Source organism: Desmodus rotundus, chromosome 4, assembly GCF_022682495.2.
Source record: "Desmodus rotundus isolate HL8 chromosome 4, HLdesRot8A.1, whole genome shotgun sequence".
Classification (NCBI taxonomy): domain Eukaryota; kingdom Metazoa; phylum Chordata; class Mammalia; order Chiroptera; family Phyllostomidae; genus Desmodus; species Desmodus rotundus.
The window spans coordinates 179,361,201-179,384,300 of NC_071390.1; the positions used below are offsets into that span (position 1 = coordinate 179,361,201).

General features: G+C 62.2%; 1 protein-coding gene across 21 annotated transcripts in view; it reads right to left on the reverse strand.

Moving 5' to 3' along the window:
• ABLIM2 (actin binding LIM protein family member 2) overlaps positions 1 to 23,100 on the reverse strand; it is a 100,067-nt gene that overhangs the window by 46,790 nt on the left and 30,177 nt on the right. For all 21 annotated transcript variants that reach the window (XR_011651146.1, XR_011651145.1, XR_008426694.2 and 18 more), the window contains exons 2-6: positions 21,519 to 21,662; positions 15,133 to 15,316; positions 10,612 to 10,727; positions 9,029 to 9,155; positions 6,490 to 6,583 (exon numbers count right to left, since the gene is read on the reverse strand). Coding sequence is in view for 3 of the 21 variants with exons in the window: in XM_045182873.3 (XP_045038808.2) it covers positions 6,490 to 6,583; positions 9,029 to 9,155; positions 10,612 to 10,727; positions 15,133 to 15,316; positions 21,519 to 21,662 (665 nt within the window). In the remaining 18 variants the exon portion in view is untranslated. The remainder of the gene's footprint in view (positions 1 to 6,489; positions 6,584 to 9,028; positions 9,156 to 10,611; positions 10,728 to 15,132; positions 15,317 to 21,518; positions 21,663 to 23,100) is intronic.

The window sequence follows — 23,100 nt, forward strand, 5'->3', positions numbered from 1 at the left end:
CTAATTGCATTCGCTGGTTTGGCTTAGTTCTACATGGTGCCAACAAAAACCCCAAATCAGCCCCAAATACTGTGTTCAGAGTGACTGTATAGACACTATTTCTTAAACCCACAGTCAGGCAGGAGAGGGGCCCTGCGGCCTGTTTCTAACCCTGGAGCTAATCCCCACAGCTCACGGCTCACGATGCCCTAAAATGGGCTGTGGCCTAATCACCCCTTCCTGACCTGCGTGAACAAGGGTCACTTTCCTGAATAAGGAAGTCACGGGGTAAAAGTGCCTCATACACACCTCACTTTCCTTCCTTTCCCCATGGTGCCCTCGGTGCAAACCAGGCCCAAGGGGCCCCGTGTGTCAGGCAGACGAATCCAGACGGGTTTGGCACAGAAGCCAGACACTGAAGAGCAGGCTCCATCTTCACCCAGTTCAAAACCCATATCTTAGAGCAGATAAGGGCTCAGTATTCGGAATATGCAAAGAATTCTCATAGCCCAAGAACAAAACGACACAGTCCAGCTGGAAAAACTGGGCGAAGGACTGAGACAGACATTTCCACAGAAGACACCCCACGGCCAAGAAGCACATCCAATGGGTTCAAACATCAGTGCCGCGAAGGAAATGTAAATCTCAGCCCGAAGAGGGGCCACTTCACCACCACGAGGGTGGTGACCAAACCAAACGAAACCAATCGGTGACACACGTGTTGGCGGGTCTGTAAGGAAACGGGGGCCTGGCTGGCTGGCAGAATGCCGCACGGCGCCATGCTGTGGAAAGCAGTTTGTCCTGGGGGCCTCGGAAGCACAGAGCTGTGCACTGCGCGACCCAGTGATCCCACGCGAGATGCCTAAGTGAAGGGGACAGAACGAGAGGAACGAAGACACAGGCCCACAGGAGACTGGTGCACGCCCGTTCACAGCAGCGCCACTCTCTGTCGCCACGGAGTGGCATCCACCCACGTTCCCATCCGTGGGTGAGCAATAAAGATACGGTCCACCCGTGCCGTGGAATGTTAGCCGGGAAAAGGAACACAGTCCTGACCCCTGGGGCCCCACAACGTCTCAGGACGACGTTACTGTCCTTACGAGACACCGTGCCCACTCTCGGCCATGCGGGGACACACCAGGAACCGCAGGCACCAGCACGTGACCATGGACAGCCAGCCTCCACAGAACCGTGAGAAAAGCCACGCAGCCTACGGTGTTTGTGGCAGCAGACCACGCCGACTAAGACAGGCCATAGAGTCCAAAATGAAAGTATCCTCACCCCTTTGGTCAATCCCCACTGCCACTCCCGTCCCCCCTCACAGTGGCCACGGTGACCGGCGTGTCCCACGTCCCATGAACATGGGCACGCCAGCTCCCTCAGGGCCTGGCCCTCCCAAGGCCTGTCCACAAAGGACCCCAAGCACCCTCCCCGAGGTGTTGCCAGGGCAGCCGCTGGCCCCCAGCTGGAGCTCCAGAGGGCTCAGGCTTTAAAAGGTGAGGAACGCCCATGAGGTCTGTAGGGTGTGGCTTGAAAAAGCTCCTCGTGCCTTCTGGTAAGTGGCTGTCACCCTCCAGGAGACAGCAAGGAAGGCAGGCACGCAGGCCCCAGGGGGACAGGCAAGCACTCTCCCCGGCAGGTGGGAGTCAGAAGGGGGGCCCTGGGCACGGGGACATGCAGGGCAGGCCGGCACACACAGGGCCCACCTCTGGGATCCAGAGAGGACAGCAGCCGTGTCCCCACGGGGCTGTGAGGCGTCCAGAGGGACTGCCCTTGGCTGTGGTGTGCCCCGCACACCCGAGACTCGTCCCCCTTGCCTTCCTCCACCCCGAGGGCTGGCCGTGCCTCCCTTCTGAGCCCTCCCCGGGTGTGTTGTGTGTGTCTCTGTGTGACTTCTAAACACCGACAGGGTTCGCCTGGGGGACGGCATTCATCATGGGTGATTTTTTGGTTTATTCTACGATCAACAAGTACTCCTCCTGAGTGTGGTCTTTAAATAAACCCATTAATTTTTTTTTAAAGCAAAGAAGTTGAGGCCTTGGGACGTTGACTTCTGTGTCCTTCTGTTTGTTTGGAATGTGTGGTTTATTTTCTTCCAATGACAAAAGTCCACCTGCCCGTGCAGGTCAGTGGAAAGTACCGAAGGAAGGGAGCCAACGAACCAACGACGTTCAGTGGGTGCCTGACCCGGGCGGGGGTCGGCGGGGCGGCCCCCTTTCCCCGGGGGCCCTCAGGGCCGCAGGGGGCCACATCACCGCTGTCTCCATGGAGGCAGCCCCCCAGCCCGGGGAGGGACACCATGAGTGTTCAGGAAGGATCTGTAAGGTGAGTGGTAGACTGAGGAAGGAAGAGAGGAAGAAGGGAAGAGGGAAGGAAGAAGGAGGGAGAGCCAGGAGGAAGGGATAAAGGAAAAAAGGAAGGAGGGAAGGAAAGAAGGAAGGAAGGAAGGAAAAAAGAAAGGAAGGAAGGAAGGAGAGAAGGAAGGAAGGGAACCCAGGAGAGAAGGAAGGAGAACGGATTTAGTGGTCCCAGAGGTACCTGTCTTCTCGTTACCATGGGGACAGCAAGGCAGCAGGAGGCAGGTGGGGCTCTGTCAGCAGCACCTCCTGAGCTGAGGAGGGCGGGGCTGAGCCAGGAGCAGCCATGCTCCCGCCGCCCCCTCCACCTGCGCAGGGGTGCCTTGCAGCTCATACCACTGACAGCAGCACCCACAAGGATGTAGGCGCGTGGCCAGGTGCCGGCAAGGCCTGAGCCGGGACTCCCCCACACTCGGCACCTCCTCCCCCCCGTCAAACACAGGTCCAGGTCCAGGTGGTCTGGCTGCACTGCAATCCCTGACAGCTCACCAGCCACCTCCAGCTCTCTCCACGGGGCAGCTCCCCCCGGGGTCAGCAGCTCTCTCGCTGGGCTGCCCCAGGGGCGTACCGTGCTCCCAGGTGGAGCCGTCAGCCGCCCAGCACCCACAGGATCCCTAAGGCCCCTTCCTCCACCTGTGCCAAGCCTGGAGCAGGCTCATCATGACAGGTGCCCGAGGCGTGCAGGGCACAGGACCCACACAGTGCAGGAGGCCCCAGGCTTCAGAGAGACGGAGGGGGGGAGGGAGTGCCCAGCAGCACCGATGCACACTTCACAGCCGGCAGGCGGGGGGCGGGCGGGCGCTGCGGGCGCCCAGCAGTAGGATGGCACTCCACCTGCCACACGCAGCCAAGAGCGGCCTGGACTGTGGGCCCCTGCTGGCAGCGGCGACAGTGCCTGGGCTGCTGTCCCACGCCAGCTCCACAGAAAAAAGCTCTTGGCAACAAGCAGCATCTTACAGGCAAAATAAGGGGGTTGAGGGAGAGCAACAGGGGCCTGGGGTTCTCACACCTGGCTGGTCTGTCCCTGCTCCCCACCAGCCCACCCACCTGCAGCCCAGCATGGAGACTGTGCCCCCCGCACCAGCCCTCGGAAGTGACTGGCCAGGCTTCCTACCTGCACGGGGTCCTGGTACCAGAACCCAGTCCCACTGGCCAGTCCCACGGTCCCTCTCCGGGGCCCTCTCCCGGGACAGGCCGGCTGGACAGGCAGTGAGACCGTGAGGGGTCTGGATCCTTCGCCTCCTCTTCAGATCCTGCCACCGCCCACCTGCTGTCCCCCAGAGTCCCCTGCCCGCCCAGCCGGGCGCCGGCACAGTCTGGGCCGGGCTTTGGAGGAGACGCCGTGGCGGCTGCTCCCCTTCTGTACAGCCGGGCTTGTCTCTGCCCGCCCTCGGCTGCCGCCTCGCCTCACGCCGCTGAGGAGGATCTCAGAGCTGTGTGGAGCCCGCCGACTCAGCCAGCCCCAGCTCCCGGCAGAGGAGAAAACGAAAGCATCGATCTTCCCCCGGAGGCCCTGCACCCCCCACTGCGGACGGACTGGGAGGAAAAACCCAGGCCTGTTTTTCTCAGCTCCTCACAATGAAGGCGGCCCCAGAGGCCCCCCATCCCAGGCACCGGCCTCCCAACTCTGTGTTTGGCCCAGCATTAAATACCAGGGATGCTAACTCTGCAGACAGGCCACCTTACTCCCCACCTTCCTGATCCACCGAGGGGAGGCCTGCTGACCGCACCCCCATCGGTTACCACCGGGCCAGCTCTGAGCTGGGGGCAGTTCACAGGTGACGTCCCTTGAGTCTCTGAGGAGGTTACAGGTGACAAGTGCGGCACCTGCTCAGGCTGCGAGGGGCAGGGCAGGCAGCAGGGCTTGGTCAGGTCTGCCCGCTCTCAGGGTGCAGGGGCCACTGCCCACGGCTGTCAGGAAGCCCAGCCGGGCCAGGAGCTCAGCCCACCTGAGCCCAACAGGCGCCCCACTAGGGCTGCCGGTGGTATCACAACGTGGCGTGAAGCTTAGGGCTCAGACAGACATGGGAACAAGGTCCCTGCACTGGGAGAGGCTGAGTGGTGGGGGCGGGGAATGGGCACCAGGGGCCTGGGCAGCCCGGCTTCGAGTCTGGCCATCTGCTTGGGCATGGCCCATGGCCCCCCAGGGGCCCTCCCTGTGGGCGCAGTCCAGCCAGGTGCCAGGCGCGTGGCAGGAGATGGCACTGCTCACTCCGGGAGGGGGCGCAGGGTGGGGGACCACAGACGGTGTGTGTACGGGAAAGGGGGGGCGGGTCTTCCCGGAATCTGGTGCTGCCCCGCTAGCCCACCAGACGGCAGACCCCAGGGGGCAAGCCGACAGGCAGGGAGGCCAGCGGACAGCCGCTGCGTGGGGCACTGGGCTCCGAAGGGAGGAGGGGACTTCCTTTGAGGTTGTGGGATTTTGCCTTTGAGAGGGGAGGTGTGCCCAAGGGAAGGGAGGAGATGGCAGGGGCCTGAGCACAGGTGGGACCCAAGGGAAGGAGGGTGGTACCTTTGGCAGAAAGGGCAGGAGAGGGCAGGGCAGCGATGGGTAGCTCACAGAGCGTGAGCCCAGGAGGACGGTCCTGAATGGCACATGGCCCCTTCTCCCTGTCAGTGGAAGACAAGGTCCCTGTGCGGGAGGGGAGCCTCCCGGGAGAGAGTGCAAGGTCTGGAAGGGCGTTTTGGGGAGCAGAGAGAAACAGTTTGCCCTGGGGTGCAGTGGGGCAGGCGGGGCCCTGCCGGGGTCGTCTGTAGCGCTGGGCGCTGGTGCAGGGCTGGGCAGGGCCAGGGCTGGGTGAGGAGAGAGGTGAGGGGCCCCTGGGGAGAGGGGTGGCCCGGTGAGGTGTGGCAGCAGGAGCCAGGAGAGGATGCCCCCATCAGTCCCCCACATTCAGAGGCTGTGGGCGTAAACGTCAGGTGTGACTGTGCCCCAGGAACGCACAGGACAAAGCGGCAGCACTCTTGTCACGTGACGGCTCGCAGGAGTCAGACAGAAAAGCGTGGAGACCCCAGCGTACACACGGGCAAAGGTTATGAAATGTAACCGAGATACTGCAGCTACGATCAGCTAAGAGAGACAGAAAGGACCAAGGCTCACGGGGGTGGGAAGAGACAAGTTAAACTGCCGTCTTCTGGTGGGACAGCGAGGCCCCAGCCTGTCACCCGCCAAACTGGCTGAGGATTCCATAAAGGCTACACTCCCAGTGGGAGGTGGGATGGCACACCCTGTTGACAGGAGTGAAACCGCCCTTCTGGAAGGCCGCGAGGAGCCTCGGGCCCCTGTGGCAGTGCAGGGACTCGGCGCCCGCAGCGCTGTGACTCAGTCTCCGGGGAGATGAGAGATGCAGTGACGCAGGACTCTCACCTCGCTGTCACTCACTGCAGCAGGAGCTCCTCCATCCTCTGTGGCGCCGACCTGTCCCTGCCCCCAGAGGCTGCTTTTGGGACCTTGTCTGGGCCAGGGCCCCTTCCCTCTCAGGGCTCAGCCCTTCCCTGAGTCCTCTGGTCACCTGTGCCCTCCCCCAGGGACCATGGGCAGGCCCTGGACGGTCCATCCATCCACCTTCCCCAACGGGGAGTGGAGAGGGGGTTACAGAGGGAGGGGGAGCATGAGGGGTGGGGGGGTGGGCGGGGCTCAGTCCCAGACATCCCAGGATGTGTATCTTACTGAACAGACGTGGGAAAGTGTGTGACACATGCTATTTTCACAGGGGAGATGCCCACATCACCACCACACAGGCAGCATCCAGGAGAACCCACCCCAGAAGTGCTCTGTGTGCTCTCTGTGGAGAAGTTCTCTGTGGGGTGTCCACCTGTCTCCTCCCGCGGGGCCACAGTCCTGCCTCCTGAGCTCAGGCTACATCCTCCAGGCCTCAGACACCCCACCTGGATCCCAAGGGCTGCACCTAGGACCTTGCGCCCTTCCCACCTCTCCAGCTCTATCCATGCACGGGGCTCGAGACCACTGGGAAGGCTTCCTGGAGGAGGTGTACGCACTCCCAGGTGTCCCCTGGCAGAGGTGGGAGGACACGGTGGCAAAAGCTCTGGGTACAGATTCTTGCACCAACACACAAGACTGTCGGTCACCTTGAGGCCCCTGTCGACCCTCACGGGGCAGGTGGAACCCAGCACCCACTGGGGCAGCACCTACCTCCAGCACGTGGCCCGTGATATACTTCTCGCAGCCATCACAGCGGATGCCGAACTTGGCGTGATAGTCGGCCTCGCAGTATGGCAGCCCGTCCCTGCAACGAGCCAGGCAGTCAGGATGGGCAGGGTCGCCCCAGCACCACAAGACCCAACCACCCTCGCCTGCAAGGGGGGCCCCATCCAAGGGGGACAAGCCCACCTCTTCCTCCTGCAAGTCACGGGACCGCCCTTAGTGCTCCTCGGCGGCTTACAGGCGTGAGCACGGCCTCGCCGCCATCACACCAGTCCCGCGAGGGACCACGCAGATGGTCCCATTTCATGGATGGAGAAACTGAGGAACGCAGAGCTGGGGCCACGTGCCCAGTGGCAGAGGGAGGGGCTGCTGGCACCTCCAGAGGCTGAGCCGAGGGAGTAAAAGCCGCGTCTGGGAACTAAACAAATGATGGTTCCGCAGACGTGGCTGTTCCTTCCGGTTCATTCCCCCCCCCCCCCCCATTCCACATCCAGGGTGGGAAACAGCCTGACTGACTACTCAGGCGGCTGCCAGCTCCTTCCCAAAGGGCTCTGGATGCCCCGGAAAAACGTGAGCCTGAAAGGGCGCGTGACCACAATGCCCGTGCCGGGGACCGTGTCTGAGGGGTGCCACATGCCAGGTGGCAGGCGTGGTGAGCTGGGGGGAAACCTCACTGTCCCAGGTGGGGCAGCAGAGGCCTTGCCTGTGCAGGGAGGAGCAGGGGGCCACACGGTGACGGGCCATCCACCACATGCCTGTGTACAGAGTGCCTACTCCGCGCCGGGCACGGGAGGTGGCTTGGGAAATCGCTGATGGACAAGGCATCATTTTGGGCACTGCTCCTGAGTGTCCAGGCAGCCGTGGGCAAGCCGCTAGCACACGGAGCCCCCGCTGAAGGAGCCACAAGGACACCACCAGGGCGCAGGTCATGGAAGGGGAGTTGATGCCAGCGCCGCGCCCAGCACAGCATCGGCCGGGCTAGGAGCTCATTCAAAAGCGGCTCCAGTGTTGTCACCGTCCACCTCCAGGTCACAGAATGCCTGCGGGAGGGGAGGGCCTGCTGTAGCCGCCGCTGGCCCCCAGCCTCACAGGGGGAAGCCCTTTGTTCACAGGACAGGGAGATACAAACGGGCCCCAGCAGCCGCTGACCTCAGGGCCCCCGTCCTTCCCCACAAATGGGTGTATGTGCAGCACACCCAGGAGGTTAAAAGACACTGTCTCCACGGCAACACCAACGCCCTCCTCATCAATTCTGGGAGTCTGGAGGCTGCTAGGTAACAGAGCGCAGCGTGGGCCAGCTGCCATGGAGCCGTTGGGGCGTCCTGGGGGCTGGGCTGTTCACTTTGTTCTGCCGCCTGTCCACCAGGCTGCCTACGAGTCATCCCCTCCCTCCACTGTGACAGCGGCCACAGCTCCCGGCCGTGGGGCCAGAGACGCCCAACCCGACCCAGCCTGCCAGGAGGGAACGCTGCTGAGAGCGGCTTGGTGTGAGGTGACTGAAGTCACCTGCAGCTGAGAGGAAGTGCACAGGGACCCAGCATGTCCTCCCCGCAGTCAGAGTACAAGTCCCCGGGGAGAGCCAGCTGGTGACCTGCTGGGGTTCCCCCAGTGTGCCATGCACTTGTGTGTGTGCATGTGTGCTTGCTGGCACGTGTGTGCACGTGTGTGTGCTGGCGTGTGTGCATGCTGGCGTGTGTGGAGGTGCCAGCGTGTGGGGCATGCACGTGTGTTTCATCCCATGCAGTTTTGTCGCAGGATTTTTTTTTTAAGTCAATCAGTTCCTGTGATGGCTCTGTCCCCCCAGGTCAGTGTGAGCACCACAGTTGGTGGCAGCTGCCCAGAGACCCCTCACTGGAGCCTGCTCTGTCCCCAGGAGACTGTGCATCGTGCCCTTCACTGTCCTGTTGCCTGTGCCGTGGGGCTCACCTGTCTCTCTTCCCTGAGCTTGGGATTGAAATGCGCACCCTCGGCACACCAGGTGCCCTCGTGCAGGGCCATGGTCTCCCAGAGGGCCCCCGCCCCCCACACCAGCCATCACCGCATCCTAACTGCGTGCTGGGGACACTGTGGGCCAGTGGGAGCTGCCCGACGGCCTGCACTGGAGAGTCCGAGCATTGGGTTGAGACGTCACACCTGTGACAACTGGGACTGGTCAGCCCTGTTTCCCTCACTCTGTCGCTGGCACCAGCTGACGTCTACTTTGCATCGTAAAGGACAGCCCGGTGCCAGCAAGGGGGTGAATTCCACGGGGTGGTGACCCCAGGGACGGGCGCGGGGAGGTGCGTCAGAGTCGAACATGGCAGCGTGACGTCTGTTTGCATCAACGGAACGGAGCTGGGTCTGCGACCCGCATTAGGGAGGCCAGGCTTGGGGGAGAGGGCACCCGGCCGTGGGGACAAACACACCAGTCCCTGCCAGGGTTCCCTGTGTAATGGCGGATGGGAGACGTGCAGAGGCGGCGGGGGGCTGTGGCACGCAGGAGGAGCCCCCTGACCTGGCGGTTCCCGGCGCCCTGGCCCCCACTCACTTGCTGATGTACTCCGCGTTCAGCTCCTTCCCGCAGGTCTTGCACTTAAAGCAGCCCAAGTGCCAGTGTTTGTCCAGAGCCACCAGGGACTGGCCGTTTTTTATCTCCATGCCGCAGCCCCCACAACCTGGAGGGGAGACGAGAACACAGATGTCATCGCCATGGGCCGAGAGGAGTGGGGGGCCTCGCCACTGGGTCTCCAGACACCCCTAAAGTGGTTATAGGGCCCCCCCGAGGAGAGAACAGAGGGGACAGTCCAGCAGGGTATGCTTGTGGGACCCTGTTCCACAGCTGGTGTGAGTATGCAGAAAACAAATCACACAGTTCATCCCTGCGTGGCTGAGCACTGGAGGCCCCGCCTGCCAGGGGCTGAGGGTCTTGGCCTGGGCAGCAGGTGTGTCTCCCAGCAAGACCAGAAACTGTGCCCAGAACTGCCGGCCAGGCCCTGGCTCTCCTAAATTATCACACCGTTCAAGTGCATGGCAGTTGCGGAAAGCAACCGAAAAACAGACTCCGACTCCGAGATCCGGGGCCCGCACCGGCTGTGCGGACCGGCTTGGGGAACGGCCGTGTGCGTGAGTGAATGAACAGGAACCGAGGGGGCAGGAGAAGGTGCTCACTCCAGACAGGAAATCGATCCTGTGCAAGGGGCTGGCTCTGGGAATCCCCTCCTCTGCCCCAGGACGCGTAGCCCTGGGATGATGCCACAGCGACATCACAGCAGGGTGGGCTCTGAAAACTCCACTTCTGCAGCGGGGTCCTGGCAGCAGCAGGTCCTGGAGCGCCTGGGCCCCTGCCTAGTCCCCAAGTCCATCTTGGCCCCCAAAGAGCCGCCCACGCTGGGAAAAGACAGCGTCGGCCTGCTTCTGCCTGGCTCCCACTCTGCCTCACAAGCCAGTGGCACTCCAGCTGGCGTTCCTGCTTTCAGGAACAAACTCCCGCTTCTTCGTGCAAGAAGCATGTACTGAGCCCTGGCTGGTGTGGCTCAGTGGATTGAGTGCTGGCCTGCAAACCAAAGGGTTGCAGTTTGATTCGCAGTCAGGGCACATGCCTGGGCTGCAGGCCAGGTCCCCAGCAAGGGGCACGCAAGAGGCAACCAAACATTGATGTTTCTCTCCCTCTCGTTCTTCCTCCCTTGTCCTCTCTTAAAATCTTAAGAAAATAAAACAAAACCATGTACTGAGCACCTACTGCATATACACCCGGGCCAGCCTCCTGGGATGTGGAGCCCCGACCACAGGAGCCCAGAGTTCAAGGCTCTTCTAATGCTCTCCCACAGGGCTTCCAGATGGCCTGGAGTTAACTGTGGGGAGCTCAGTGAGCTAGAGGGAGAGGACGAGAAGTAGGCCAGGAGGGCTTCCTGGAGGAGGAAGACCAGGGCTGGGACAAAAGCAGGATGGGAGTTGGATATGAAGCAGGAGTGGGACACAGGGCAGCAGACACAGTCTGGGCAAAGGCTCAGCGGCACGAGTGCACCAGACATTTCTGTTCTGGTTCCCTTTCCTATGTGCCCTCCCCCCACCGCTGCTCAGCCCCATTCCCCCCTCCCCCCTCCACTGCAACACCACTCAGCACCCACTTACTCCAGAGGCCCTGGGAGAGATGCGCGCTGCTGCCCATGGACTTGGGCAGGGAGCACTTCTGGCACATGCATTCCTTCCCGTTGAAGGTCACACGGTCCCCAGGTGGGAAAGGCAACCTGAAACAAGACAACGAATTACAAGCCAGGACCATCTGCTGCTCTTCTCTGGGGGAGGGAGGGCCCCACCCAAGATACACACTATCACTTTCCCCTGGGACCTCACGGACGGGTGCCTCAGGCCGAAGACTCGGGGTCTCTCTGTCCAGGGGCTGCCGTGTCCCCGCTGTGTGACCTCAGGCTAGTCACTGACATCTGAGCCTCAGTTTCCTCACCCACGCCGGCAGGCGGAAGGACAGCACCACAGGCGAGGAGCAGTGAGCGCCAGCCCAGGGCTTGGCCCGTAACACCACACCAGGCAGCCTTAACCTCTGGCCTCCCTGCTTCGACCCCTCTGCCTCTGACCCCCCAGGGGGGCTCTGTCCATATCAGCTCAGTGACAACAGACACCTGCCCTAAGGGTCCCTTTCATAACTTTAGGACGCCTGTCCAAGCTGGTAACCACTTCATTTTCCCTCTGTAGGTGAGAAGACCAAAGTTCAGAGAGGTTACTCGAGCTTTCCAAGGACACACAGCCGACGTGTGTCAGAACCAGCGTCACACCAAGACCTGCCGGCTCCTAAGCTCCACAATCCCCTGCCTGGACCTCCACGGCGGCGATGCAGCAAAAATCGTGCCTGCAGACCCCAGGGCGCTGTCCTGTGAACTGCATCTTTATTGGGAAGTTTGGCCTTTTCTCATCATGGATGTTTTGCATTCATTTCAATATCACATTAAAGTATATTTTAGCTTCATTACTGAGCTTTTGGGCACCTCCTTCAATTCTGCATCCAAAGCAAGAGCCTCCCTCACCATCCCTGGTCCCAGCCTTGGGCCGGGCTGGCTGAGGGGCAGCGGGGAGCCGGCCCACCCCCTGCAGCCCGAGGACTTCCCCTTTGGCGACTGCGGGGTGGACAAGCTGGCCGCTGGCCGGTGAACTGAGGCCAGGCGGCCTGTGGACGGGGGCCCGGAGCTCGCCCCTGATGACTGGTGAGGCTCAGCTCGTTTTGTGAGTTTCTTGCTCATTCATGTCTGTTTCTCTGTGGGCAGCTGTTCAACTCTTTTGCCCATTTTTAATAAAGTTTGTTTTTGTCTCCTTAGTGTTGACTTGCAGGATCTTTATATATTTTGGACGCGAGGCCTTCGTCAGATCCACCCGCTGATGGCTTGCTCTTGCGTCTCCTCGGTGTCCTGTGACGTCTTTGTCCAGCGTGCGAGTTTCCTTCAACGCCGCTGTAGGTGCAGGGCTGCCAGCCAGGGCCGCTCCGGGCTCTCGCGCATCTACAAAGTCCCCACTTCGCCTTCACTTTCGTGTGGCAGCTTTACTGACGCTTTCATTCACGTACACGCTGACACTCGCATCCCACTCAACGGTCGTCAATGTGTTCGGCGTTGCGCGACCGTGCCCACAATCGATTTGGGGACCTCTTCATCACCTCCCCCCCCAAAAAAAACGCTGTACCTTTTACCCGTCTGGCCTTCATCTTTGAAAGGTACTTTTGTGGGGGTGGGTCGGAGGCTTGGTACAGAACTGTCTGATGTTTTCCTTCTGGTCTTTAAAGGTGCTGCCTGGCTGTCTCGGGCGACGTAGTGTCAGGGGCGGGTCTGCAGTTGGCCTTTTATTCCGTTGTACCTGATGTGTTTTCCTCCTGCTGGTTTTAAGATTTGCTTCTCACTGCTGTTTCTCAGAAAGTTGACGGTGATGGACTTGGCCATGTTTTGCTGTTTTATCTGCTGCAGTTCAGCGAGATTCTTGGAAGCACGTGTTTATAGCTTTCACCAAATTTGGACGTTTTTCAGCCTTTATTTCTTCAAATTTTTTTCAGCCTTCTCCCATCTGCTGGGTGCCCCCCTCCCAACCTAGAGGGACACACAGACAGATCTAGACCCACCGATCACTGAGCTTCTCTTTACATTTTCCATCTATTTCCCTCTCTTTGCTTTAGATGACTAGTTTCCACGGTTACGTCTTCCAGTTCACCGATCTCTTCCTCCGCCAAACCCAATCTCCTGCTAGCTCCTTCCAGGGAGTCTGCCATCTCAGACACAGTAACTTTCCTTTCTAGAAACTCCCTTTGGTTCCTGCTGATACCGGCTGTGACTCTCCTGTGTCCACGGTGCCCTTTAAGGACACAACCACACGGCCAGCTGTTCTGCGTGGCCGCCTGGGCATCCGCCGGGCGTCCCCTCACTCCCGGGCCCAGCGTCATGGCTGCTTTCCTTCTGGCCCCGTCGCGCTCTGGTTCCCTTTCCTGAGCAGCCGCACTGGATCGGTGTCGAACGCTGTCAGCTTCACGCTGTCGAGTGCCGGCTTTTCTTTCCTTCCTGTAGAGAGCATTGGACTTCGCTTCGGCAGGCGCTTAGCTTGTTTGTGGGTCGGGCCGATCTTTTTGAGGTTTTTCCTTCCCCTTTGTCAGCACAGGTTTATAGCAGCCACTGCCCTAGGGCTTAGTCCCACCGATAGGGCATGGCCCTTTCGGGGTCCCTACTGCATGCCTAGGTACTCAGCAAGGACTGCCACCTGGCCGGAACTCAGTGTCTCCCAGCCCTGGGACCTGCTTAGCAGCCTCACCCTTCTTCACCTTGCCCTGTGCCACTTCCTCTGCAACCACACAGCTCCGTACCAGTCAGAGACCCCGCGGCCCCTGTGCAGCTCTCTGGAGCTCTGTGCACTGCTGTCTCTCAGATCGCCGTCCCCTGACTCAGCGAGGACGCCATCTCCAGTGGGGCCCCCTCGGGCTGGACAGCGGGCCGGGCAGCAGGCCAGGCCGTCACAGGGCTCCATTCCTCTGTCTCCCCGCACAGTCCCGAGCTGCCTGGGCCCCCAGCGTCTGCACACAGTCGCTCCGTATCTTTGTCCAGTTTTCTAGTTGCTTACGGTGGCTGGTAGGTCTAGTCCCAGCGTGACTGAGCTCTCTGCTGTCATTTTTATAGTAGCCGATTACGCAGAGGGGACCTCTCACACCCACGGTGATGATGTCAAACCTCCTCTCCACGCGACATGCTCAGAGGTCCGGCCCTGAGACGGCCCTTGGGGGACTCTGACCCACGCACGCTGCAGTGATACACAGCGACACTGGCTTTAGAAACGTCCCGTGCCATTGTCCCGCCCTCTCTCAGCATCCCCCTGGCCAAGCCCCCACTTCCGTCCGGTGCACGTGCCGTCAGCTGGGTCAGCAGCTTTGGGAACAACCTGAAGTCCCTGTCACGCTGGTGAGGTGAGGCGGAGGGCGCGGAGCAGAGTGCACCCTGGGGGTGTTATTCTTTGTTTCCCCAAGGTGCAGCGCTCCCCTGGGGGCAACGCTTCTGTGGCGGGCGGGGGGAGCCCGTGTGGAAGGCCGACTGCTGGCCTTGCTGCCACTCCCCACGGGTGCAGTGCAGGAGGGAAGCCCGTGTGGCCCTGCTGCCGAGGCTCAGGACCTCCGTCCACCTCCTGCATCGGGCACTCTGCACCTGCTCTGTGCCCAGCAGCCGGACCAGAGAGGAAGCCGACCAGCCCAGGCCTGCATGGGGCTCACATCAAGCTGCTCCAGGGGCCTGTCGCTAGGGATGTTGGGGCCCAGGAGAGTGGCAACGCAGGCTGCAATGGTGGGGGAGGCTGCTCCCAGTGGAAAAGGCTTGGGAGGCACCTCCTGCCGCCCGGCAGCGTCCCCAGGCCCGAGCCCTGTGGTGTGGGGTCCCCGCTGACGCGGGCCCAGGGTGCCAAGGCCTGGCCTGCGTAGGCACTTAAAAAAGCCTGGTTGAATGAGCGAAAGAGCAGAACTGCCTGGACGCTCCTCTGAGCCAGGCTAAAGGGCTCGGAGGCCACGGACGGTGTGTGCAGAGTGACAGGCAGGCGGTGTGGGTGGGGGGTGACCCAAGGAGACACATTTTGAGGCCTGAGTGGGGACAGAGGCTGAGTGGATTCTGGAAAGGGAGGGACGGTAGAAGGTGCCCAAGCTTGGGCTCATGTGCCTGGTGGGTTGGGTGGCACTGCCACCCACAGATCGGGGACAGGGGCAGTGAGAGGCAGGCTGTGCAGGTGGGACGTGGCAGGACAGCTGGGGAGTGGCAGCAGGTGGGCAAGGAGGGGCCGAAGCGTGGAACCCACAGGCCCCAACAGGAGAGACGGAAAGTATGGAGAATGTGGACCAGGAGAGGAGCTGGCCAAGGGGCCAAGGAGGGGACAGGGAGGGAGAGACCTTTCCAGAAGCCGAAGGAGTTCATGTGCCCCCCAGGAAGGAGGGTTCAGGTCCCATGCTGCAGGCAGGGGAGGAGGCCTGCAGGGTTGGGATGGATGCAGCCGCACTTTGGTGGGCAGCGCCCAGGGTCCACTGCCCGCCCTTGGCTGGGCCCAGCCTTCCCTCTGTAGCTGTGCCCTGCTGGGAGGGCAAGGAAGGGCAGCCAGCCCCAGCGAAGGCGCAGGGAGCCCGGCGGCCCCACTCACCGGCAGACGGCGCACACGAAGCAGTCCGGGTGGTAGGTCTTGCCCAGCGCCGACACCACCTCGCCCTCGATGAACTGGTCGCAGCTGAAGCAGCGGGTGCCGTACAGCCGCTGGTAGTCCTGCGTGCAGATGTACTCACCCTGGCGCACGAAGAAGCCGCCCTCTGCCAGGTCGCAGCCGCACGCTGGGGGAGAGCGCGGGAGGCCGGGGTCAGAAGGCAGGACGGTGTCCCAGGTCCTGACAGCCCCGGGTGGGCCCACCACACACAGCGCCCCCCTGACGCAGGCTCAGAAGGGTTCACGGTAAAACCCCCCGGGGGTCCAGGTCCAGATACAGGCTCCAGTGCTGGCCCTTGAGCCTGGAGTTGAGTGGACTTCCTTGTGTAAGCTTCCAGAAAGGGGCACTGACTTGGGAGGACACCAGGCTGTGCTGAGGGGCCACCAGCCTCCCTCCCTTGCTCTGGGACCCCACCAGAGTGACACGCTGATGTCCCCAGCCCCTCCGCTGTTCCAGGCTCTGGGCTCCATTGTGGAATAGCATGGATCAGAGAGGCACCTACTACGTGCTAGGCTCTGTTCAGGGCGAGGAGATCCCATGTGGCTGACAACAGATGAATCCCTGCGGTCAGCCCCCCACACTGGGAGGCTTCCTAACCCTTCCCCACTCCTCCTACCTCGTGGACAAGTCCGGACTCCCTGCAGGAGGAAGTGAGGTGGGGACACTTGACCGTGAATCCTTTGGTCCCCTGACCCCTCACACCCATTCTACCGCAGGAAGCTGCACCGTGGCACCCGGTGGAGGGGCTGGGGGACTTTGCAGGTGGAGTACAGGACACCTTCCCCTGGGACAGCCAGCCACTCAGCCACCAGGGCCCCTGAGCCTCCACCCCACCCACATCCCCTCCAGCCCTGGGGCTTGTGGGAGCCAGGCCCTGCCTGCCCCACCCCTCCCTGCTGGAGGCCCCAGAATGCCCTGCAGCCCCAGCACCTCGGCCACGCCAGGGGCCAGCCAGCGCCGAACCCTTCTCACACCCACCCGAGAGCGAACACCCGCCGTTGAACCTCGAATCACGACACAGGCTGGACAGAGGTCCCGATTCGGGAAGAACAGGCTCCCTGGGGCCTTCCTAGGAGATTCATTGCCCTTTTCTGCATGCCCCACCTGTGGCAATTCAGCCCGTGAGCAACAGGGTGGCTCCGGGACGTCCGGGCTCTGGCATTTCTATTCTTCGTAAGGGGGGACGGCACTGGCTGTTCCCTGGAGGACAAACATGCCCCCCTGAGACAGGAGCTCCCATCACAGGGGTATGAGACTCCGACCCCGTGAGTCGCAGGCCCGGCAGTTGCCACTTCCTCTGGGTCCCCTGCTGCCCGCGTGGGACAGGCAAACCCCGACCTCTGCCTCTGCAAATGCTACTCCGAGTTCCTCAATAATTTTAAAACTCCTAATCACGACGCTATTTTGGTATTACACTCGAGTTTGCCGATGGGATTGGCCAAGGCCGACAGGGGTCGCGGAGCAGCTGTGGGTGACCCCAGGTCAGCCCTCGGCACTCACTGAGGTCACTTATGAGAAACGCTCCGGAGGGGCGGGCGGTGGTGGGAAGGCGCTTTCTGGAACGCCCTTTGGCACTGACTCTGAAGAATGTGAAAACCGCCCCTACTGGCTGACCCAGCGAGCTGCTCTGGGCCCCTCTCCAGGGGAAGTGACCAGGAGTGCCTGCAGGCAGACGGCCAGCCCCAGAGTGGGCTGCAGTACCACACACAGACAGTGTGGTCAACCATCACTGGGCTCGGGGACCCGCAGCCTGGGCCTGAGTCCTCCCTCCTGCTCCCCCGCTGTGTGACGCCAGGCAAGTCACTTAACCTCTCTGAGCCTCAGGGTCCTCTTCTGTGAACTAGGGTCGACCCTGTCCATCCGGCACTAAGAAGTCAGAGACGAGGTCTGGGGAACCGATTAGCGCGGTGCTGAGCTGGGATCGATGTGAGCGTCCGACCGCGGAGGGAGGGCCCGGCCCACGAGGGCCTTTGCGTGTAGAGGATGGTGAAGTGCTTGTCTGATGGGGAGTGGGTTCCTTGGAAGTGAGATGCGTGTACACGGCAGGATTCGCACTTAAAAGCCTGGTACAAGGGCTGGCCTGCAGGGCTGCGGGCCAGAACACCGAGGGCAGGTCCCGGGGTGGTCAGGTGACACGTGGTTCCACTCTCCCGGGTTGCTGGGCAGGGGGGTGGGGAACATTTCCACCTCCAGGGGCTGGAGCACCGGGGCTGGTGGGCTGTGCTGGCCCGGTTGGCCCTGACCTCCACCTGGCTCCCACCTGGAACAACAGGCCTTGTCCCCAGAGAGTCCCCCCTGCCGTGGCTTTCCCCAGCTCTGCCATGTGACTCCCAGTTCCCAGCCGCCCTCCCCCGGCCATGCTGTGCACAGTGACAGTGACCTGTGCCCCCAGCCGGGGATGACGCACTTCTGTCCACGGCTGTGCATGGCCTGAGGCCCTTGGTGGGTCTCCCATCAAGGCCCCGGGAACATCTGAAAAGGCGAGTGCGCAGGCACTTTGCACTGTTCCCTTGAAGACCCAGAGCAGCTCTCGGCCTGGCTCCGTCCCCAGGTGGAGGGGTCCCTGTTGACTACCCTGAATGCTGTCCCCAAATGACAGGCAGGGCCGTGGGCTCCTCTCCCTGACAGGCAGCCTCCCCCCACTCCTGCTTCCTGGGCTCTCTCCTCGGTCCTGGAGGCACCTGTCCCGCAGCTGCGCTCCCCATTCTCCCCTCAAGTCCTCGTGCAAAGGCACCTCCTCCATGAAGCCCTCCCTGATTCCCACTTGGAAATAGCAGCTCCCCCTGCACCCCAGCCCCACCTTGGTCCGTGTCTTCCTTTCCCCCGCTGTCACTTACTAGCATGTGATAAAACGTACTATTTATTCTCACAGTGTTGACCGTCTGTCTCCCTGCTCTAGGCTACACTCTCTGTGGGGTCACGGATGTCTGCTTTGTTCACAGACGCATCCCAGAACACTCCTGCACATAGTAGGTGCCCGATAAATAGTTGCTGAATGAAACGGAGATTAAGAAACAGGTGTAAGATCCACTCAGCTGGGGGCGGCAGAGGTGGGATTTGAACCCAGACCCTCAGGCACCAAGGCCCAAGCCTGGGGGAAGATAGTGACGTCATTTCTTTCCTGGAGTGTCCCAAGTGAACTGAGGCCTGTCCACAAGCGCGGAGGTGGCAAGGACCCTGCACACCGGGGCCTCTCGGATCAGAATCGGGCAGCCCCATCATCCTCTGCGCTCACAGACCTGCTTTGTTTCCCCTGGCAACACGCCCCCGGGGACGGGCGGGGCTGACATCAGAGACCACCCCCCATTCTGCCTGGCCAGTGGGGGTGCACGGGGGACCCCGTTCTGGCCAACGCATCATGTTGGGAGTCTGCGGGAGCCTCAGGGAGAGGGTTCCCCCTGACTGAGGAGAGCACTGTGCAGGGAGACGGCCTTTCCCCACACCTCCCTGCCCTGGAGCTGAGCACCATCCCTGGAGGACGTGATGCCTGGAGCTACAGCAGCTCCCTTGAAACCACAAGGAGAGGCACTGCTGACAGGCATAGGGACAGGGACAGGGGACTGTTGGGAGTGGAGAAGTGGAGAAAGGACCTGGGTCTTGGACGACCTGTTAAGCCATTAAGCTAACTGACCTTGGGGGTGAGGGACTACCTCCAGGCTTCAGGCTAGGGGGTGAGCACCCACCCTGTTTAGGGCACCGGGGACCAGGCGTTCTTCCTCGCCCACCGGAAGCTGCCCCCCATGGCTTGTAGGCTTCATGTTCGCCACAGCCGGGATAAAAGGCCAACCTGAGACCTTGAGATTCTCACCCGTAAACAAGCCCAGCTGTTTTAAAGCTGCTTTAAAAACAGCGGCTGCACATCTAGCCCGGCAGGTGCAGCGGAGATGCCACCTACGGAGGTGAGCCTCGGACCACAAAGTGACCCTCCCTCGTGGCACGGGGTGGGGGAGGGGCACCTGGGCAGCTCCCACCTCCTACGGAGCCAGGGGCCACTGCACTCCGGGAGGCTGGGCCCGTTACTGTGTCGCTCAGCTTTGCGCTTACAGACAACCCTTCCAAGTACAGTGGGCACTTCCTCTTTCTGTTTTAAGATAAGCTTTTAAAAAGAGCGACCCAACGGATTTCGCTTTTCAGTAACGTAGCAAGCACACGGGTCTTTGTGGAGAGTGGAGGGCATGGAACCAGAGAAGCCGCACAGTGGCTCAGGACGCTCTGGCAAAGGGGAGCAGCGCTGCAGGCAGGATGGCTGGCCAGGGTGGTGGCCACGCACCCACAGAGAGGTCTCCCTTAATGCTGGAGCCCAGGGCGGCAGGGCCGCGTCCCACAGAGGGACGGACAGGGCTCTGGTCCGTGGAAATGCCGACGGCTCCCATGCTCCCAGCGCCGCCCAGGGCCGCGCCATCCTTTCCCAGGCTGGGCCCGGCCTTGTCCCTCTCCTCGTCTCTCCAAACGGCCCCCAAGTCACCGTCCTAGAATGCCCACGTGCCCATCGCTAGGGCTCCAGCAGCCTTTGGGGGGCGGGGGGTAGTGGGGTATGTGGGAGGACAGGTGCGGTGGGGAGGATGCACCAGGGACAAGCTAGGCGGTCGATGTGTGGGGGACCCTTGGATCCAGGAAATTCAGGGGCATAAGGGACCCTCAATGACGACCCTGACAGCCACCCAGGCCCAGAGATGGAGCCCCAGGACTTGTGAGGGGCGGGAGGGGCTGGGGTCCTGGGGTCGGGCGACTCTGGTGGTCCCCATCGTCCTCTCTAAGTCACAGGCCCCCCGCCTCCTCCAGCCCACTAGTTACACTCTGACCCCTTCTGGGCCAGGGGCACCGGGGCCTTCTCTGGACCCGCCCGGGGAGGCAGCAGGACTACACGCCACCTTCACACAGAGCCTGTGACAGCGACGTGGCTGCCCGCAAAGGTCCTCTGGGGGCGGGGGGCTCACCTGCTTCCTCTCCCCCCCCAGGAGGCCCCACCACGGAAACCCCAGGATGAGCGGGTGAAGCCCTCGTTCAGGGGCCATGGGCGGGCCTGGAGTCAAGCCCTGGATGAGCGGCTGCACCTCCAGGCCTCAGCTGCACCCCCCAAGTGGAAGTCACGGGTCCCTCGTGGGGCTGTGGGCACAGGGCCGAATCCAGGCTGAGGCCTCCCTCCCTCCCTCTAACCCTGCTGCCCTCCCCACGGGCGCAGGCTGCCCCCCACACCCACTGTGCCCTGCCACCTGACCCGCCTGGCTCCCCGCTGACCCATGGACGACTCCTCCCTCCAAGTCACAGCCCACACACCACCTCCCCCGTGATGCCCTGTCTGGAAGCTTCCAACCCCTGCCTGTTCGCCTTGCCAGCACTTGGCTCTACCACTAACAGCAAGCTCTGAAGCCGTGCTGCTCACCGAAGCTGGTGCGTTTCCTCCTCTGCAGAGCTCTCCGTCCAGGCTGAGCTTGGCCGTCTTACTCTTTCAAGAGCCTGGGCCAGGCCTGGCCCCACTGGGGTCTCCTGGGACCCTTTGTGGGGGGAACACAGCCTGCAGTGCCAAGACAGGGTCACGCAGTGTCGATAAAACACATGTCACTCCGTGACCTGTATGTGGCATCTTTCCCAATTGTGTCTGCCCCTGAAAGCAAACCCTCAGCTCTCAGGATTCATCCCGGTCATTCTGGCCAAGGTCCCATGAAGCCCTGAATGCCCAGGACGGCATCCTCTCCAACACAGGACGGCAGGGGTGCCGGCCCTGCCCCCCGCAGACAGGTCAGCCTTGTGCCCGCGCCCTTAACATAAGCCCTGGAAAGCTGCACCCCCGTGGCCTTGGAGACCGTGCCAAATGGGTTTGGTTGGCCCACCTCTGCCCCCAAGTGCTATTGTTCAGATATTCTTAGGAAACCGAATGCAAGTACACGTGACTTATTCGTGTTCAACGGAAGTGCGTTACCTTGAGCACAAGGAGGGGGAGAAGCCGGGGAGGCTCCGGCGAAGGCCGGCTCCGCGGCGGAATGCCTCATGGTTCTTTTTGGTTTACATTTCATCTCTTTGGTATTGTTTGGATCTAGGATACGATCCGCTCTGTTTTACAGTCAGAAAATAAAGGCCCTTCTCATTTGGAACGATGGCAACGCTCTCTTCCTGCTCCCCGGGGTGGGGGGCGCGGGCCCCCCCCCCCCCCCCCCCGCACAGGCCCTGTGCCCCCCACAGCAAGATCGACTGCCCTACGAAGATTCTGGACTCGGAGTTTCCCAAGCCCCCAGACCCGGCAAGCTGCCCAGAGACACTCTGTGCGCCGATTCGCAGCCGCAGGCCCGGGGCTGCGCCAGGCTGCTACACGGGGGCGGGTAGATGCTCACCTTTGCAGACGAAGCACCGGATGTGGAAGTACTTGCTCTGGACGCGCAGCACCTCCCCCTTGCACACGTCGCCGCAGGTGGTGCACAGGATGGCGGAGCTGGGCGGCTTCTCCAGTGGGCTGTGTGCGGCCGGGGGCTCCGACACTGCGGGGGCAAGAAGCCTCGTTAACGGGTGGCGGACAGGCCCGGGGAGAGCAGACCAGCCGTGGGCCAGGACCAGGGGCCCCGCCCCCAGCAGCACAGTCCCGGGGACATCGGGCACAGACCCATCCTCTCCTTGGGGGCCAGCGGGAATTGGGTATCGCGATCAACGCCAGAGAGGGCTCCTGCCCCCAGCCCCGTGCACACCGGCAGTGATGGGGAGATCGCTACCGCCCCCAGGGCTGGTGGCTCCCCTACAGCCCGGACCTGGCACGACCCCGGCCCTGCGGGGCCTCAGAGAGCCCACCCCAGCAAGCTGGGCGGCCCTCCCCCACCCCACAGCCAGGAGGCCTGGGTTCTTTCGAACGCAAGGACTCGGGCCACTGTCCTCCTGGGAGTGTCCTTCAGGTTCCCTCTGTGCCGGGGACACAGACCTGAGCACCATTGCTGTCCCCTAGCTGCGGCCTAGGATGAGTCCAGAGGTGCTGGGAACCCACAAAGGGGCTGGTCAGGGCGGATGGTTAGGGGACCGACTGGGGGGCTCCTGGGGCCTGGGCGGGGTGTGTGCTCCTCACCCACACCGCCCCCCACAAAGCACCTATGGAGCCAGAGTGCGGGACGGGGGCCACGGGCTGCTCCTCGGGGAGCTCCAGCCACACTGCAGACAGCTGGGTGAGCAATGGTGACAACCCAGGCGGCAGAGCCCAGCTCAGGGGCTGCCCTGGGGCTGGGGACCAACTCTCTCCCAGCTGAGTCACTGGAAGCACCCAGAGGAGCTCGCTAGGTGGCGGGGCTGCAGGCGGCACAGGGGCCTGTCAGGCAGAGAGCGAGGCCCACACAGGGACTCGAGCAGGCTGCACCCACTTCCCACGCAGGACCAGCTTGAGAAAGTCACACCTGCCCCCTTACCTGTCACCGGGGACACCCTCTTCTAGGAGCCGCCCCAGCTTCCTCCCCCACCCACCCCAGCTTCACAGGGACACGAGCCCCTTCCTCCACCAGGGAATGCTCTGAGCCCTCTGCCTGCCTTGGGGTGCCCACCAAATCCAGGTGATAGTGGCTGACCCCCTGCCCCAGCCGGTTCTGAAAAAAGAGCTTCTGCCTTCTCGTGTTGGGTCTTAGCTTAGTTCCACACCTAACACCACCCGCCTGTCTCAGACTGGGTCCCCTGACCTGGGGCTGAGACAGGACGGGGTGCAGTGTGTATCCGGGGCACCCAGGTGGCAGGAAGGAGTGAGGGGCGGGGTAGGGAAGGTGAGGGCAGGTGTGTTACTGAGCTGCCACCACTGGGTACAAGCAGGTCACCCCCTTGGGGGCCATCCCTCATTGCCTAGATCCCGCCTCAGAAAGAAGGGGGCTGGCGCACCGGCCCCATCTCCTGCCCCCCTGGGACCTCATTCCCCGTTTTTCTGGACTGCCCAGTGCCTGGGCTGAGTGAGCC